Source organism: Centruroides vittatus, unplaced genomic scaffold (assembly GCF_030686945.1).
Source record: "Centruroides vittatus isolate TY-2023 unplaced genomic scaffold, ASM3068694v2 contig_742, whole genome shotgun sequence".
Taxonomy (NCBI): Eukaryota; Metazoa; Arthropoda; class Arachnida; order Scorpiones; family Buthidae; genus Centruroides; species Centruroides vittatus.
The window spans coordinates 424,304-442,738 of record NW_027122478.1 but is presented as its reverse complement, the minus strand read 5'-3'; the positions used below and the strand labels follow the sequence as shown (position 1 = coordinate 442,738).

Here is an 18,435-nt window from a genome sequence, read left to right as displayed (position 1 = left end):
GTGATGATGCTTTTAATTTACAGGATAATCATAAAAGTAACTTGACGAACTAAGGCTGATCTTGGAAGTTTAGAAAGCAAAGAATCCATTGAAACTTTTGCAGGATAAGTATAGGGTGATATGCACTTGTGATATACAAATATAGGGGTAGAACACATGTACTTACAGTTAATATGACCATACTCACAAATTTCTAATACAAACACAAGAAATTTATGATATCATGAGATTATGTGCAGCAGAAAACAGCATAAGGCATTGGTATGGTGTGTGTAAAATGAAAAATGAGGTATTGGTGTTTGAACAATCAGGCAAGCCAATGAATTCTGAAGCTTACTGTGATGTCACCTGCATGGTATAAAAGTATCTGTCAAATGGAATTCAACAAAGAATGCATTCTCCCGTTTTCTCCCTCATCTGTGAACATGTTCAGGTATTCTGTTGCAGGTATTGGCTTGCCTGCTTCCCATTGTTCAAACACCAATGTATCTGTTGTTTTTTGTTCTACATACAGTTCCAATGCCTTATGCAGAATCTCATGACATCATGACATTATATTGGAAATCTTTGATCTACAGTTGTATTAACAGTAATCATGACATGTGTTCTATCTATATTTTGTTTATCATGAGTGCATATCACCCTACTTATCCTGCAAGAGTTTCAACAGCTTTTTTGCTTTCTGCACACCATGATTGCTGTTAGTTGGTCAAATTACTTTATGATTACCTTGTATTCATAAAGGTAATTTAGCATTTCTAATTTTTATGAATGTTTTGAAGTGTATTTATGTATTAATAAATTATATTAATTATTAAATGTATTATTAAAATGTATTAATAAAAATATCATTCTGGTATTTTTATTTATATATATATATATATATATATATATATATATATGAATTTATTATGAAATTTCATTGAATTTTTTGGAATGTTCTCAAAAATGTCCCATCAAGTTATAAAAAAACAACAGTGAGTAATGTCTGAGTTTACATCTTTTAAATTTGTGAGGTAAATCAGACAGTAAGACAATGACAATAATGCATTGATGGAGTTTGAATAAGCATATAAGCATGTAGTTTTTTCATACAAAAAATGATTAATAGATTATTGAAACAGTGTAAGTAAAAATATGCAAATGTTTTTTAATATTGACAGACATTAATAACAAGTCTGTTACTATTGCAGAAAGTTGCCTAATCAATTAGAAGTACAGTGAGCATATACATATTTTAAAAAATTTGAAGAGAACTGAATTAAATTATTTATATTTTTATTAAGAGAATTATTAATTTCTGATCATTCTTTGTTGTTATATCTTTACATGAATAACTCTTTTCCCCTGGTTGGGATATTTTTTGTTTTGTTGCATTTTGTACATAATCTAGTTTCATATTATTTTGTTATATTTTACTTTCTATTGAGGTGCACTGATTAAGAATCAAAGATATGACCATGTTGATGTTTTTTGGCACAAGAGCCATAACACTAGGACATTTATCTTTAAGTTCATTGAACAAAATGAAGAAGCAAATAATAATATTATTTGGAATTATTGGAATATATATTAGATAAAATCCAAAATTTTTAATTTACTCTTTGGGTCTTTCATTGTATTGTAGTTTTTGATGCTTGCTGTCAGAGAATTTTTTAGACAATTTGATTATGCACCATATTCACCTGGTCTGACCTTACATAATTTTCCAAAACTGACACTATTCTGAAAGTCCATACATTTTTATACCATTCCAAAGATCATTAAGAAAAATTTTAGAAATGTTTGAGCAATAGAAATACTGACTCAGTAAACATGGTTTTCTATCATTAATATCAAACATAATTTTCTTGCTGCACAAGAAAACTATTTGAAAGATGCTAGAAAATATTTGCGAGATAGTATAACTTATACAGAAAATTTCAGGAAATTAATTGTTACATATTGTTTTCCATAAATTCAAAATCAAAGTGAATTCTGAAAAAATGTCCAAATATTTAAAACAAAAAAAATTTTATTGCAGCTGATTTTCATTATCAGTGACAAATTAATATGGAATAATTTTGGATATAAAATCTAGAACTTACACTGAAATTTATTGATCAGGATATTATCTAATAAATGAACTAAAATGTAAACTTTGAAGAATTTGAAGATGTTCAAACTCAAGCTAGAATGAATAATCAGATGACTTCATTTAAACTTTTCCACAAAGAAAAATTTTTGTGTGACTTTAACAAAAAATCTCAGATATAATGAAGAGCAACCTTATTTATAACCACAAGGTATAATTGGTATCAAGGAATAAGCTGTTTGAAAATCAATAATTAACTGAAAATTAATTGTATTTTAATTAATCTTTCAGTATAAGCACTTTACTGTATGTATCTTTTATAATATACAGTAGTATTTGCCAATATAATTTTTATACTAGGAAATCTCTGATATCTGTTCTGTCAATCCATCGGTCCAAGAAAGAAGCATGCCATTTTATGCTTATTTTACATAATTTGTATTCATAAGCAATGAAATTGTGATTTAAAATTTTACTAATAAGTTTAGATGTCATTTAAAATGTTTCTAGGAGTGGCTTCTCTGGAGAAAATTAGAGAAATACTTCCATAAATATCATTCAGAGTAATATTTTTGGCAATATTTTGTTTTAGTCATGCATTTCTTTAAATAACTATATAGCTATCCTGAAATATGCATGCTCTTTGTGACATTGTTTGTTTTAGAAATCAGATCAGATAAATACAGTGAATACTCAAATTTTGTCTAAAAGATTTCTTAACAGCAAGCATATCAAAAGCTACAATAGTGTTACAATGCAAAATCCAAAGATCAAATGAAAATATAGAATTTTTTCCAATATATATTCCAATATTTTCATCTTACAGAATAATGTCTATCTTCATGAGCTAAATTAGTTGAACAGTACTTAAATTAAATGTCTTTAATTATATACATTTTGAAAATGCACACACTTCTTTATGCAATAAATTTATTGCAAGAAACAATGTTTTTGATAAATTCTTGATCTAGACTTTAACCTATTAATTAAAACATACAGTTTAAGGATGATAGTATATTTATCTGAATATATTTGTTTTTCACAGTAAATTTTACTAGACAAAATTTGTAATTACTTTTGAATTGAAGCCCAGCTAAAAATACTTTAATATGATCTCATTTTATTAACTTTACTCCCAGTGAGCATGCTTGAAATATTTTAGAGTGTCATAGAGTTTAGAGCTTAGAGAGTAGTTCCTTTTCACACTTAAAGCAGTTATCTGAGGAACGTATTACTTTAAGTGAGTTATTATACAGTACTGTACATCTTATAAACAACATTTAAGTGTTATTTCAAAGCATTTATTGAAAAAAAAATACTAAAAACTGTGGAAGTAACCATTTTTATTAACAAACAAATTCACACCTAAATGCTAATTGACTGACATGACTTAAGTTCGTTGGAGGCTTTTGAAATTTATATAACTGGCATGAAGGGAGGTTGCATTAACTCTGACTATATTCTGGTTCCACAATTGTGGAAGTGTTGTTTACAATGCCACAAAGCATAATGATAATTTTTGATGTGTAATTAGGCATTTAGCTTTAGGCATTGTAAAGGAAACAATTTTCCTTATCGAACATCGTTTATATGTTAAAACATCAGGCTAATTTTTACAACACCATATATTATATTATTAATGAATTTATTTATAGCTTTATTTAAAAAATAATCTATTTATATGTTGTAATATGTAACAATCTTTGTATTGAACATCGGTTAAATGTTTAAAAAATTAGAACACAGCTATATTCGAAAGCTAAAACTTTTCAAAAGATAGAACTGTTTTTTCTGTTTTGTGCATTTTTCCCGATGAGGGCCTATGAAAGACGGCTGAAAGTGTTTGAGCATTAAAGTTACTTGTTCATTTACTGCTGGAATTAGCATTTAGGTGTGAATTTGTTTGTTTAGTTTATAGTTCCAGTTTGTGTGCCAGTTTTTTGTCTAACCATTTTTATATTAACTTATTTTTTTAATATCAGTTTTAATAAGAATTATTTTTATATTTGATAATTTATTATTATTTTTTTCTATATCATTATATAAATTTTAATGTTGATGTTCTTAAAAATATATGTTTAAGTGCCTATTTTTACTAGTATTTTATGCATAATATCATTATCATTTTTGAGAATTTTTTTTGGTATGGAAGCCAGTTTATATATGTTTTTTTCAGTAATTATACTAATTAATATATTCAATTTAAAAAAATTAAATGTATAAAAATTTTAAGAAATAGGATGCAAGATAAATTAGCTTTATAAAATAAACAGAAATCCTAATATAGATACACCATCAATTTTTCTTTTATCCTCAGTTTCAGAGTTTGCTTTGCTTTATCAGCAGATAACATAATAATGATTCAGTAATACACCTTTGACCATTAATTATGTGCATCTCATGTCTCTAAAGCATCATAGACTGTTAGAAATACTCTGTTTTGTAAAAACAATTGAAAAAATAAGAATTAAACTAAATATTTGTATCTTGTTAATCCAAATATTTTTAGCAAGCAATTTAATTCACTAGTTTATTATTTATAAGAAAATTTTCTCAAAAGTGACTACTTAAAGCATTAATAAACTGTCCTAAAAGAACACTCACCACACGCAATGCCATATATGATTATCCAATAATTGACTCTGGCAGTTGCAGGAATTTCAAGTGCAATTTCTCTTATAATTTTGTTCAGATTACAGGAAGTGTCACATTCTCAACTGCCAGAAAAATTAATGGTATATCTGTATTTATAATTAAAATATTTTGAATAAAATACTTCCAATTCAAATATATTTTAAAAGAATGAGATTAAAATTAAAAGAAAATAAACAAACAAAAATTTCATTCAGTACTATTGAATTATTATGATTATGTTTATCCTCCAAACTAAATCTCAAAACTAATTATTATGCCTTTGTGTCCTTTTTTAAGTTAATTTAAAATTTATTTTGTATACTAGTACTTTCTATATATTAACAGGACTTATTATACTGGAAAATATGGATGCAGATATTTAGTCTTACAGATCAAAAATAATGTTCTTTATTTAGTTCACCTGTTAATATATAGAAAGTACTAGTATACAAAATAAATTTTAAATTAAATCTCAAAACTTTTATCTCAGAACTTCAGTTTCAAGTTTAAAGCTGTTTTTTTTTTTTTTTATTAACTTTGTTTTCTTTGTATATGTTACAGGCTATTTGTTAAAAAAGATATAAGGCAAGCATGCTGTTTATATACAGACTGTTATTGTTAGACAGCATAAAAAAGTGAATTGGAGTCATTCAAATATGATGTCATTAATTTTAAGATTTTTTTGATGACCTACCCTCTCCCTCTCACATTTTATTACCAAACTTTAGACACCGCCATACTGATATCACACATTATCTTCAACTCTCCTGATATTAAAATCGAGTATTTTTGTAAAACAGATTAATAGTATATTAATTTATTCATATTTCATGTCAAAATGAAGCTAATTTTAAAAATAGGTCAATAGGAAAAAAAAAATGAAATTCACAGAAGAAGAGTCTGATGACTAATGACATTGTACTAAGTAATCCTAGATTAAAATTAATTTGTTATATACAGTAAAATCTCACTTAACGAGCATAATTTGTTCCAGAATCTTACTTGTAATGCAAAACACTCGTTAAGTGAAACAATTTTTCCCATATAAATTAAGTAAAATACGATAATGTGTTCCATGTCAAAAAACATACTCAAATATTTTATATATAACATTTATTCAAAGAAAATTATACAATATACATTGTCAAGGATTGTGAATCCTCATCATCTTTTCTTCTAGTGCGGAACGAACCAACCTGAATGCAAATTTGATTTGCAGAAAATGAAAAATCGAAAAAATATATCTCATAAACAGCCAAATGATAAGCCAAATTTTTGGGCTATGCAAATGCTATAATTAAATATTAGAAATTAATTAATTTGACTAGAGGTAGGCAGTTATGCTTCCATCTTACATTTAACTTAATAATTATAAATAAATAATTTTTATTTAGACATTTCTAAAATTTAATTTGGAATTGGTCATTAAATTGGTCATAAAAAATACAAGATGGCAGCATAACTGCCTACCTGTAGTCAAATAAATTAATTTCTAATATTTAATTATAGCTTTTACATAGCCCAAGGATTTGGCATATGTTTTGGCATGTTTATTGTATAATGGGGGCTATGGTTGTTGATGTTTCTACATAATACGTCTGAACACAAGTTTGGAAAAATGTGTGATCACAAGCAACACTAAGATGCTGCCACATCAGTCTGTGTTTAACATGCATTCTAACAGGTGCACAATCCGGGACTTCCCCTCTTCTCATCACTCATTATGCGAAACGTCATTTGTAAAGCGAGTCATTTTTTTACAGTTTGTTTTGCTCGTTATGCAAATTACTTGTTATGAGAGGTGCTCATTAAGCACTGTTTCACTGTATCTGTATATCTTTCAGTGGTATCTGTACAATTACAATTACAGATAAGCTTAGGCTTATCTGTAATTGTAATTGTACAGATTAATTAAGGTTAAATTATTGTCATTGTTTTTTCATATTTTTAAAAGTTCTAACTGAGTGCTTGCAACAAAACTTATTTAATAAAGCTCTTCTATTAAAGTTAAACTATTTAATTAAATTGTGCAATCATTGATCACAATATTTTTGCATAATGATTTTGGTAAAAAATTATTGCAAATAGGAAAATTTTTGGACATCGTTCTACTAATATCCTTGTCACAAAATTACCGTATACCTTGGCAGATAAGACAATAGTTGAATCATATAAAAAGGCCACCAAAATCCGGGGTTGTCTTATAGGACAGATACAAAAAAAAATTAGATTAAAATTTATATAAATTAAAACCAGTATTAAAAAAATGGACAAACCGTAATTATTTACTAGTAGAGAGTAGGGTATGTGCACAAAATAGAATAGCCCATACAATGTGAATAGTCAACGTCATTACCCAAATTCTGAATCAGTGCAAATGTTTGCAACAATTGCAAGGCAGTGCTGCCAGATGCAAGAAAATAAAATTTGTTTATTCGAAAAATTAGAAATAGGACATAATTCTGTATACACTATACAGTATTATTATTCAGATGATGGTTGCTGATCTAAGCTAAATTCATAGGTCATTGATAGTTTAGGAGTCGTCTTATAGGACAGATATATGCTAAAACTATAAAATTTCCAACGAAAATTCATACCTCATCTTATCTGCCGAGATATACAGTATATATTCTTATAAAATTATAATAAATGTATTACACATCTTCTTCCCTAGTGCAGATATTATATTTGAATGACCCCATTCATCAAATGATCCAATCTTTTTATAGATGGCAATATTCTTGCCAAGCCATTTGGTGAAGCATTAACGATATTTATTAACAAATATTAAAATGAAATCTAAAATTGTCATGTATTGTTAATTATTTAATCTTACAGTTTAAATTTATTTGATGCTTAGAGTACCATAATATTTGATTTCTGAGACAAAAACATTTATTGGTTTCACACTTTTAGACTTGTAATATTTCTTAAAATGTTGAAAATGACCAATAGACTGTACTTTATCAGAAGAATACAGCAATACTTCTCTATCTAGATAAACCTGTATTCAGGATATTGAGCAAACAGACTGAATTCACATTAGCAATAATACAGTAGAATCTTGTTTTAATGGACCCTGGAACAAAAGATTTCTCAAAATAATGGATCTTTTTTCCCAGATTCCACCAAATCAACGTAATTTAACCTCCTTTTAGCAGATCCGTAACTTGGAATAACAGATTTTTTTTCTAGTTTCATCTATTGTAAACTTTGCATTTTTTTCATTATTTAATTAATATTTGGGTGTTTCTGGGAATTTGTAGAGCTTGATGATGCACTTGTTACATATGGGATATGTACAATTGAAGAATTATATGAAGAGAGTCAGTGGGCTGATACAATTGAGGAGTAGCCACCTGGTGAACAGTTTTGACTGTGGTCCAAGTGTAGTGCCAAAATTTAGTGAGCCCATTGAGTCCTTCCAACTTGTGAAGACTTTCCTGATGTGTTTTAGCAGGAATGAGCAGGCTGTACATGACATTTCTAGTATCAGGCAGCTGTTATATTCAATAAGCAGAAAAGCAGCATTGAAACAAACCAAGATGGATGAGTTTTTTAACAAAATTGTGAAGTCAGTTGAATTGTTGATGAGCATATGCACTCTGCCTCTTTTTGTGTTTATAGTATAGGCCTATACAGTTTATGTCAGCTTTGCTGTACACACAAGTGGCATAATATACAATCTTGTAACATAGGTGTTTCTGTAGAATAAAGAATAGTGATATCAAGAGACTGAATAAATTCAAGTACAGATATTTCTTATATGTACGTGGTTAAAAAAATGAAAATTTTTTCGAATAAAGGCTATTTTATTGGATGTGTGTTAAATCAGTTTTTTGCATTATAATTGATTCTTTGAACATTGGATGAATTTTGAAGGTTTGAAAGATTCTACTATATTTTGAAAGGATTCTCTCTTTGGTACATCCTGAAGCTTCAGTTATTGCAACTTTCAAATATAAAGGTAGCATCTCCCTTCTTTGTACAGATTTTAGTGCTAAGACACGCTGGTGCATCTATAGCTGATTTGATTAATGTGATGCATCTAATACTATTTTTTGTACATTTGGTTTGCTCATTTGATTTTTATAAGCATTATCCTTGACATATAACTTTTTTGCCTTACAGAGTAAATATATTATTTTACTCTGTAAGGGAAAAAATTCTTCACTCTCATACAGATGGAAAATATAAATTTATTGAATCTAACAATCATGAAAGCAATAAATGTTTTCGTTTAAGAAATCAAATATTATGTACTTTTAAGCTCCATAAAAGTTTAAGTTGCAAGAATAAGTAAAAACATCTGACAATATGTTTTTTAAATTTTATTTTTGTTATGAAATAAAGTAATTTTTCATCAAATCACCTGATAGGAATACAGATGCATCCCTACTTATGAACATTCAATGTACAAACTTTCATATTTACAAACAATTTGATTGTATATCTAAAATTTAAATTTTATATGAATTCTGAAATTTTCTTATCACTTGTGGGGTGGCATTAAAGTCAGTCTTTAGACAGCAATAAATAATTAATGTAGGCTTACTTCTATTGCATATCATAATTTTTTGAGTGGCTTTCTTTTTGGCAAATTCTGAAGATCCAACCTCAATATTTGCTGCTTGTGAGGCAGCATTAGAGTTGGTAATATTGGGGTAACAGCATTTTTCCCTATTGTTTGTAATTTTTTATAAGCTTTTATGATTACTGCTTCAAAAATGTGTTAAAAATGTAATAGTAAATCTAGCAGTGGGGAGAAATGCAACAAGTGTCACTTCATTGCCATGGAAATTAAACTGGAATTATAAAACATTTAGTTTAAGTTTAGTTTAAATGTGTTAAGTGAAAAAAGTGCATTTGAAACATCTAATAAGCAATAGCAAGCAGGAAAATGAGCATAATGTATTCTATTATGTAAATTGAAGAAGCAAATACTAACAATAAGTGGTTATTCTGTGTATAAATGTACTTTCTAGTTTGGTTTTTGACTTTTGTCAAAATCTTGGGAACCTGTTTGTAAGTAGGAGAGCACTTGCATTACTATAATATCTGTAAACATATTAAGTTATATATACAGGATACCTGGAATTTTTAAATACATTCCATTACTATATCTTTTGATTGTGGTTGTTGATATATCATTTTGTTTCAATGGCAAAAGCCATTGCAAAGTCAAATGTAAAATTGGCCCCTTAAAAAATTTTATCTTGATAAAATGCCTAATTAATAATCCATGATGCCAATAGAAAATTGTTTGTGAGGACTTAATAAACCCCAAAAACAGAATTAAAAATGTATTTCAGGCAGTGTTATTTTTTCTTAGGCTTTCTTTAGACTTCCTTCAGTTGGAACTTACAATGTTCAATTCCTCTCATAATCTTTCCAATAAATTCTTAATGACTGTTAATGACTATAAGAAAAGTAATTAAAAATTTTACTTTAAACTTGTGATAAGAGATTTAAGATAATCCAAAACAGAATTTTGTCTTAAAAAAATTTAAAACATTTCAGCCAACATCAAATAAGGTAATTAATTAACAACTTTATTATTATTGTAATTTTGTGTAGATACCCTTCAGGTTATCCTTGTTTAAAAGATAATTTGAAAGTGGGTTTAGATTATGCAATGGGGTAGGTTATATGCCAGTTTTAAATTGCAGTTATGATACAGTAGATAGCTTTCTCTTTGTCTAAACTTTCCAAAAACATTTCTACAAAATATGATAAATTCTATGTGCACCCAGACATATTCCTCTGCCAGCACAGTTTTTCCAAAATTACCAAAGACAAATGTTTATGTGTACTTGTCTTTGGTTCTTTACCTTTCATTTTCTGTGTGTCAATCCTCATTTTAATTATTAAAATTTTAGTCTCAAATTAGTAACTATTGTTGTTTAATTTCAGATAAAATTGCTAATAGTTTAGGTGAAAACATTCCATTTATTCAAAGATTAATTGGTTGGTGTACAACAGAAGATCATCCTGGTGTTAAGGGTATTAATTTTTTTTAATATTTAATAGCAAATAAATAGATGAAAATATGTTTAGTAATTTTAAATAGAAACATTAATTGATTTATTGAGTTTCAATAAAAACATTTCTTACTTTTGAATTTAAAAACTAAACCGATGTAACTTAGTAAAACTTAAGACTGCTGATTCCAAATAAAGTAATGAAATGTTTAGATGTTAACGAATACTTTATTCTTTGCTCGAATATTAAGAATAATCAATCTTTATATACTTTAATATACAGGTGAGTCGACAAGATTATTGGCTTGGCTAGTAAAAAATTGCAGTTCCAAAACAGTATTAATGAATTTGCTAAAAGAAAATGCTCTTCCATATCTTGTTAATATGCTGAATTCTGAGCATGAAGTCATGCAAAATGAAGCCCTTACTGCATTACTTATTGTGGCCTCTGATGTATTGTGTAAGTTTCAATTTTGAATGATGATTGCAGAATTTAAGAATTCAAATTTTATTATGAATGAACAATAAAAACTTAAAAAACTCAATATTAAAATGTTTGTGTCAGTATTAGAAAATTAAATTTTGAATTATTTAATCATATTTTTTTAACATAATATAAGAAATACAATAAAAAGTATTTTAAGAATTGCATTGAAATAATTGAATTAAAGTAAATTTGATTTAAAATAACTCATATATGTATAAATAAAATATAAACAGACAATATATATAGATGCAAATATTATTTTGTAGTATTTTTATTAAAACTGCTGTGGTATATACATAAAAAATTCATATACAGGGAGTTCTCAAATTATGCAAGAATTTCATTCTATAGAAATCACACACATCTTATATTTTACGTAATTGAACTAAATTTTGCCATTTAAACTGATGATAAATGCAACAGTTGCATTCTCTGCATGTGAGTTTAACCCTGCTAACAATAAAGATATGAATGATGGGATATATTATACTACTAAATAGTTTCAATTTACAACATTTAACATCGATAAAATGAAAATATTTTGGATAAGCTAAAATTAAGAACAAATAAAAGAAGTTTTCTGAAAAGATTAATTCTTGAAATGTCCTTGAAAACACAAGATGATGAAATTTAGGTATAAATTGAGAAGGAAGGAGGAAGAAAAGAGCTGAATTCCATAGACAAAAAAGAGAATTATTAGACTTAATTTAGCTCTATTTCAACATTTTGAGTTTAAAATTTTATTTGTTATTCATAGCGTGATTTCTACTTCAAACTAAAAGTAGGTTAAGGAAAATTTTGTATCAACTCATCAGTGATCACAGACCACATCAAGAGAATAGTTGAAGAATTTAATTATTATTTAAGATGTTCATTATACAAATTTCAAATGGTTGGTGTTGGTGAACAGTGTGTTATGTAAAGATTACCATTAACAATCAAAGAACATAAGTGTGCTTTATGTACTATACTTATAATTTTGAATCATTATTAGATTTTAAAGCAATGTATACTAATTTTTTTGTTAAATTATTTTAAAATCATGTCTTTCAAACACAATTTGAGAACTCCGTATAATTTTTATATAAAGAAATTCAGGTTACTATATATAAACAGGTAAAATACAATAAAATTTTAATTACACATAGAAATAGATTTATGTAGTTTTATTTCTAGAATAGTAGCTTCTTAAAAGATGCATGTATTTTTCACCAAAATATCTAGTTACAATCTTTAGTTGGATTGTATTTTTGTTAATGTATATTAGAGCTGATTTTGTTTGATTTTTTTCTTTACAATAATTTATAAAATGCATATTTAAATTTGTATTTTATTGTGCATAGGATAAAATTTATTGTGCTTTCAGATTAAGTTTTTAACTTTAAAAATAAATATAGAAAACATAAATTTATAAAAATTTTTAAGTAACGAATATTTTAAATTTTATTGACAATTTGAAAATTATTACAATGTATAAATTTGCAAACATTATTTTGTATCACATATTTAATCTTTTGATTATGTGAATACATATTTAAAATTATTCAAATATGAAAATTAAAAAAGTTTAAAGCTTGTACATTTTTTATGCTATTTTTCAATGTAGTTAAATATATGTAAAACAAGTTTACAAAAGATATATAAAACAGATAAATATAAATATTCATTTCATATGTTTATCAATTAAATTTCCTGTTATGATAAAATATTTTGGCAACAAATATCTTAAATATTTTTCAAATTAGTTTTACTTAAATTTATTTTTAAAATACATTCTTATAATTTAGAGAGATTAAGTACCTGTTATCTTATATGTAAAGTTTTACTAAAACATATATAAGTATTAATTCTTTAAACAGACAATTATAGTAAACATTTTAAAATATTCAAAACAAAACATATTTTAAAAGAACTTATTTATATTTTGTTGCAGCAGTTTTGAAATTATTCATAAGTCATATCAGTTACTGTATAATAATTTTTTTAATTACAATATGTATTCGTTGTACTTTGAACTCATTATCTGTTGTAATTTTAGATTTTTTTCAAATTTTTTTTTCTTCAGTATTATCTCTAGTTATCTGTCATTAAAGATAGTATTTTATTAGATTAAGGTAAATATTTAATAAGAAACTTTCAGGATTTAAGAAATTTTATTTTATGTTAAAATATCTAAAGTAATATGTTTTACGAAATAAATAAATTTCTTTCATTATGTTTTGTTATGATTTTTATTTAGTTGCTTTTAATTAATATTATTATTATGATTTATTAATTAATATTATTGTTTAAAATATTTATGAAAACTTCATTTTATTAAAATATGTTTCATTATTGGAAAAATAACAAATTGTAACAGCATTTTCAAGGACTGTGACCTATTTTTCCCTTACATTTGTCTAGATGCCAAAATAAACTTTTTGAAGTTCTTCCTATTTTGACAGACTACATAGAAAATACTGGTTGTATAATTAAAGTTACCCAGAATGATTTGTTTCAATTCTATTGTTGAAAGAATAAAATGAATTGAATGATTATATTTAATTGTATATCAAAATTATTTCAACTATTATTAATATAAGAAAATGTAATAATTTGAATGTTAAAACTTTTAATTTATATATATATTAAAATATAAAACATTCTTGTAGTAATAATTAATAAAATAATTTTAAAATATATTTATTTTTGCTTAATTTCTCCCTACAATTAGCTGAAGCAGAAAAAATGTTGAGAGAAGCCGAACTATTAAAAATGGCACATCAACTGTTAAAACATTCTAATGATTCAGTGGATATACTTGATAAACTCTTAGCTTTATTTGTTGTTTTAGCTTCTTCAGGTATGGTATTTTGATATTTATTCAATATAAACATTTTTAAATATTAATTTTTAAAAGTAATAATTAATAAATGTATTTATAAGATGACAAAGTATAGTATTAATATTTTATTTTTAGAAATGATGAAATTGGAAATGCAGAAATTAAGCATTTGTGATGATATAACAACTTTAACAGATCACAGCAACTCAAATATCTGTGACAAAGCACAGAAAGTATTAAATTTATTAAAGGTTCCTTGAAAGTCTTTATAACTGCAAATTAGATAAGTCATTTGAATATTGAATGAGATTGGAAGTCTTGATTAATATAAGCTTGATATCTTACATATAACTAAAATAAATAAATAAAAATAAAAATATATATATATATATATTATATGACAACAGTTGAAATTTACAAAAAGTGATATAATTTTCTCAATATATTTGCACATGCTTAGACAGTAAATACGTATGCATCATTTTTAGAAATTGCTTGTATAAAAAAAAAAACCACTGAATTTAGTTATTTCATACTTTAACTCACAAATTATTTTTGAACAAAAGGAAAAAATATAGCTTCTGTATAAAGCTGCTAAATGTGATAGGAAAATAGATATTATAGAATTTTAAAAAATAAAGTCTGTTTAAATGATTTTTCTTACATTTCTCTACATAACCACAGTAGGTGGATAAATTTTATGAAACTGCTCTTGTAATTTGTGTGATATGAGTTTATAAAATTCTTAATTGGATACTTAAATAAAAGTATTGTGCTATGAAGTGTCTATTCCCTAAAACAGATTTTCATATAATAAATGTGCCTCTGAATTACGAAAAATTTTTATAACTGCCATAGATCAAACTTTGTTTCTCGTAATAATTTTTTGTCTTCAATTTAAGTCTTCGTGTATTCAAGTAGATTTTAAAATACAATTATTGTTTAATGAGCATTAATAATGCTTTATTGATTAATTTAAAATTGAATTATTTGTAATAATTTAATACTTCGTTTAATTGAATGTCAAAATATTTTTGATGATACTTATAAACATTGCAGTTAAACAATTATCTAACAATTAAATGCATATCATGATATAAAAATTGTTGTTAGACTGGCTTATATACTGAAATAGTTTAAAATATGTTATATAATTTCATCATTTATCAAATCAATAAAGAATACGAATGATAATTGCAAGATTATTAATAATCTGCTGGCTGTAAATTTCTAATATGAAAAACTAAGATAAAAAAGTTTATTTTGTTATATTTAATTATAATGAAAATAATGATAGCTTTTGTATAATTTATTTTTTTAGGATTTTTTAAAGCATTTTTGTTTTTCTTTGCAAAAGAAAAATCTGCATATTCAGAAAATATAATGAATCTTTTCTACATACACACATACACCAATTGTTTAGTTTTACAGTTACATTAATTATGCTACTGCAATTGATGTGTTATTTCTTTTTTATCCTGTAGTATATTTATTGAATAAGTTTATTAAGACCTACTAACAATGGGAACAATTTTAATATTGGGATTTTAGATGTTTTAATATCATTTATTGATGGTTAAGGTTGAGTCTATTTATTACTGTTACATTTATGGATGAGATTGCTACTTGTGTTGCAATAGTTGTTACAATGAAAACATTTTGCTACTGTAATTAAGTAATACTGAATAATTCAAGTATTCAAAATACAAGAAGAAGAATTAATTGTTCTAATTCACTATTCTAAATCCAGATGGTATGGTATTTATAATTAATTTATTTACCAATGCATTTGTAAATAAATTATTTATAGAGTTTCTTTTATTATCAAAAAGATTTGTTTAAAAAAATTATAAAATGATTTCACTAAATTAATAAAATATTTAGATTGTTATTTTTTTTAATAAGGAAAAATAATTGTTGTTTTATCATAAAAATTAATCCAAAAATAATTTAAAATTGCTGAATATATTTGATGACGATCAATGATTCTTGGAACAGATAGTTTATCATCAAGATTTAACATGATGCTATCAAAAAACCATTAAATCTGTATGACTTATTTCTGAATTTTAAATTTTACAAGAAGGATAATCATTTATCACTTCCTTCTTATTTATTGGAAGTAATTTTGATGAATTCTAACAAATTAAGGAAATTATATATATGTTTTTTTTGTGGAAATATCTAATTGTTGATAAAATTTATGCAAAATTATATTAAATTAATTAATTTTAAGTTTTAGTGAATATAACATAAATATGATAAAATTGCAAAATTAATTTTTTTAAATCAGAAAAAATGACTTTTTCAAAATATAAAGTTTTTGTTAAAAGTTATTTGTTAACATTTTTATTATGAAATATTATTAATAATTATTAATTATAAAATATAGTGCAGATTTAATTTATTAAATGTAAGTACTTATATATTTTCTGAATGTGCAGTATTAAATTTTAATTAGAATATTAACAAAATATTTCACATTATAAAAAATAAAAATTAAATTGATGTATGTATTTTTTTATGCAGCAATTAAAGGTGTTTTCCAAACATTAATATAAATATTTATACAGGTTTGGCAAAAATTGCCAAGCAAAGCCATCTGAGGATCATAATCAAAAATGCACCAGTAGAAAAATATCATTTAGTGTACAATAATGACTTAATTGCAGCCCTATCCCACTTTAAGGACATTATACAAATATTAATTTAATAAATTAAATTAAAATAGAAAAAGAGTATTCAAATTATGCATTTTTATAGTGCTAAATTAAATTTTTATGACAGTCGAAAAGAACACTCTTAAAATACATAAACTCACTCAGCTAATTTTGACGATGACCACACAGCACAGTAGCTTTTATATAGATAGAATGTTATAATGCTGTAGATTTTACTAATCACTTAATGGAAATTTCATTCTATGTTCTAATTAGTACTTTGATTAATGTAATAATCAGGTAATTAATTTTTTTAATATCTTATCTGTCTCAAGTTCTTTGAACTATAATGAAAATCTGAAATATTTAAAAAAATATGTTCTAAATTAGATGATGATTACTTTTAAATAAATTAATTTTTGTTGGTATAATGTCTTATTTATGTAATTGCAAAAAATATTTTTCAGTGAGTTGAATTTTATTTTATTTATTCTATGAAAAATTATTTATTTATTATATAATTAAATAAATTACTGTTGTTTTAAAGTTTAACTTTTATTATATGTTTTTATCATGTTATATGCTTGAAAATTTTTCAGAAAAATTAAGCAGTTAAAACTTATTGTTCAAAAAATTGTTTACAATATGAGTTAATAGTCAATGATGATGTTTGTTTTATTTTAAAAAATATATTGTTAATATTAAACTATATTTTAAATATTTTTAAATGCCATTATAAAAACTGAAAAGTTTCTGTTGTTATTAAAAATAAATCAGTTAATTTTTCAAAACTAATTTCAATGTATTATAATTGGGTTGAGATGAACTTTTGTATAGCTAAAAATTAATGAAAATTATATAAGAATATGTTTAAATCAGTATCATATTAGAAAAATTGATTGAATTATGTTAAAAAAATTTTAATGGAATTTATAAATACTTTGCTATTCATATAAATTATGAATATTTGTAAAATTTCATGTATTAATTTTATATTCTGTAGATTTTGAATTTTAAAAAGCTGTTTGCTTTCATAACTTTATTAACCCTTTGAGAAACTAGTACATATATTTTGGCATTTGTCTAATGTAAACAAATGTTTGGCTCAAGTAGTGATTGAGAGTTAAATGACTAATTAACTGAAATTGCACTAATTTCAGCTATGTCACATTAAAGAAATATTTGTTTTTTCTTTTCTTGTACAGTTTATAATTATTTAAGAATATTCTATGAATTTAAGTCACTTTTTAATGTATTGAATATGTACTAAACATACTCAAAGGGTTAAGTAATGCTATAATTTTATATTTATTTACTAAAACCTATTGAGAGACCATAATACGTGTTCATACTGTGAAGATGTAGTATATGATTAAATTAGAATTTGCCTTTGTATCTAAAGAAACTTTCAAAAGTTTTTCTAGATTATAATTGTTAATATTATTTTGTTATATTATGTCACCAAAATTGTATTTTATACTTATTACTGAAGTAATCATTGTCTTCTCAATGTTAATTAATGCAATGTTAGAAAATATATTGTCATAAAGCTTTTCTTACATTATATTGTAAGATAACTAAAACTTCCAATTAAATATTAATAATTCAGTCCATTTGTTTTAATATTTATTTGCTATGAAGCCAACTATTTATTTATTTTTAAATAGTTTGACATTTTAAAGATTTTTCTCAACCTGTTTACATTTACAGCTATAAAAAGTTATTAATTTTAGTTGACAAGATAAATATTTTTATAAATTCCTGGCTGAGAT

General features: G+C 24.8%; 1 protein-coding gene across 2 annotated transcripts in view; it reads left to right on the top strand.

Annotated features, from left to right (window-relative positions):
- Positions 1-18,274, top strand: part of LOC136981050 (rap1 GTPase-GDP dissociation stimulator 1-like) — a 62,134-nt gene extending 43,860 nt beyond the window's left edge. For both annotated transcript variants that reach the window (XM_067277323.1, XM_067277322.1), the window contains exons 12-15: positions 10,625-10,714; positions 10,976-11,152; positions 13,893-14,021; positions 14,139-18,274. In XM_067277323.1, the coding sequence (XP_067133424.1) occupies positions 10,625-10,714; positions 10,976-11,152; positions 13,893-14,021; positions 14,139-14,263 (521 nt within the window). In that variant the 3' untranslated portion in view covers positions 14,264-18,274. The remainder of the gene's footprint in view (positions 1-10,624; positions 10,715-10,975; positions 11,153-13,892; positions 14,022-14,138) is intronic.
- The last annotated feature ends 161 nt before the right edge of the window (positions 18,275-18,435 follow it).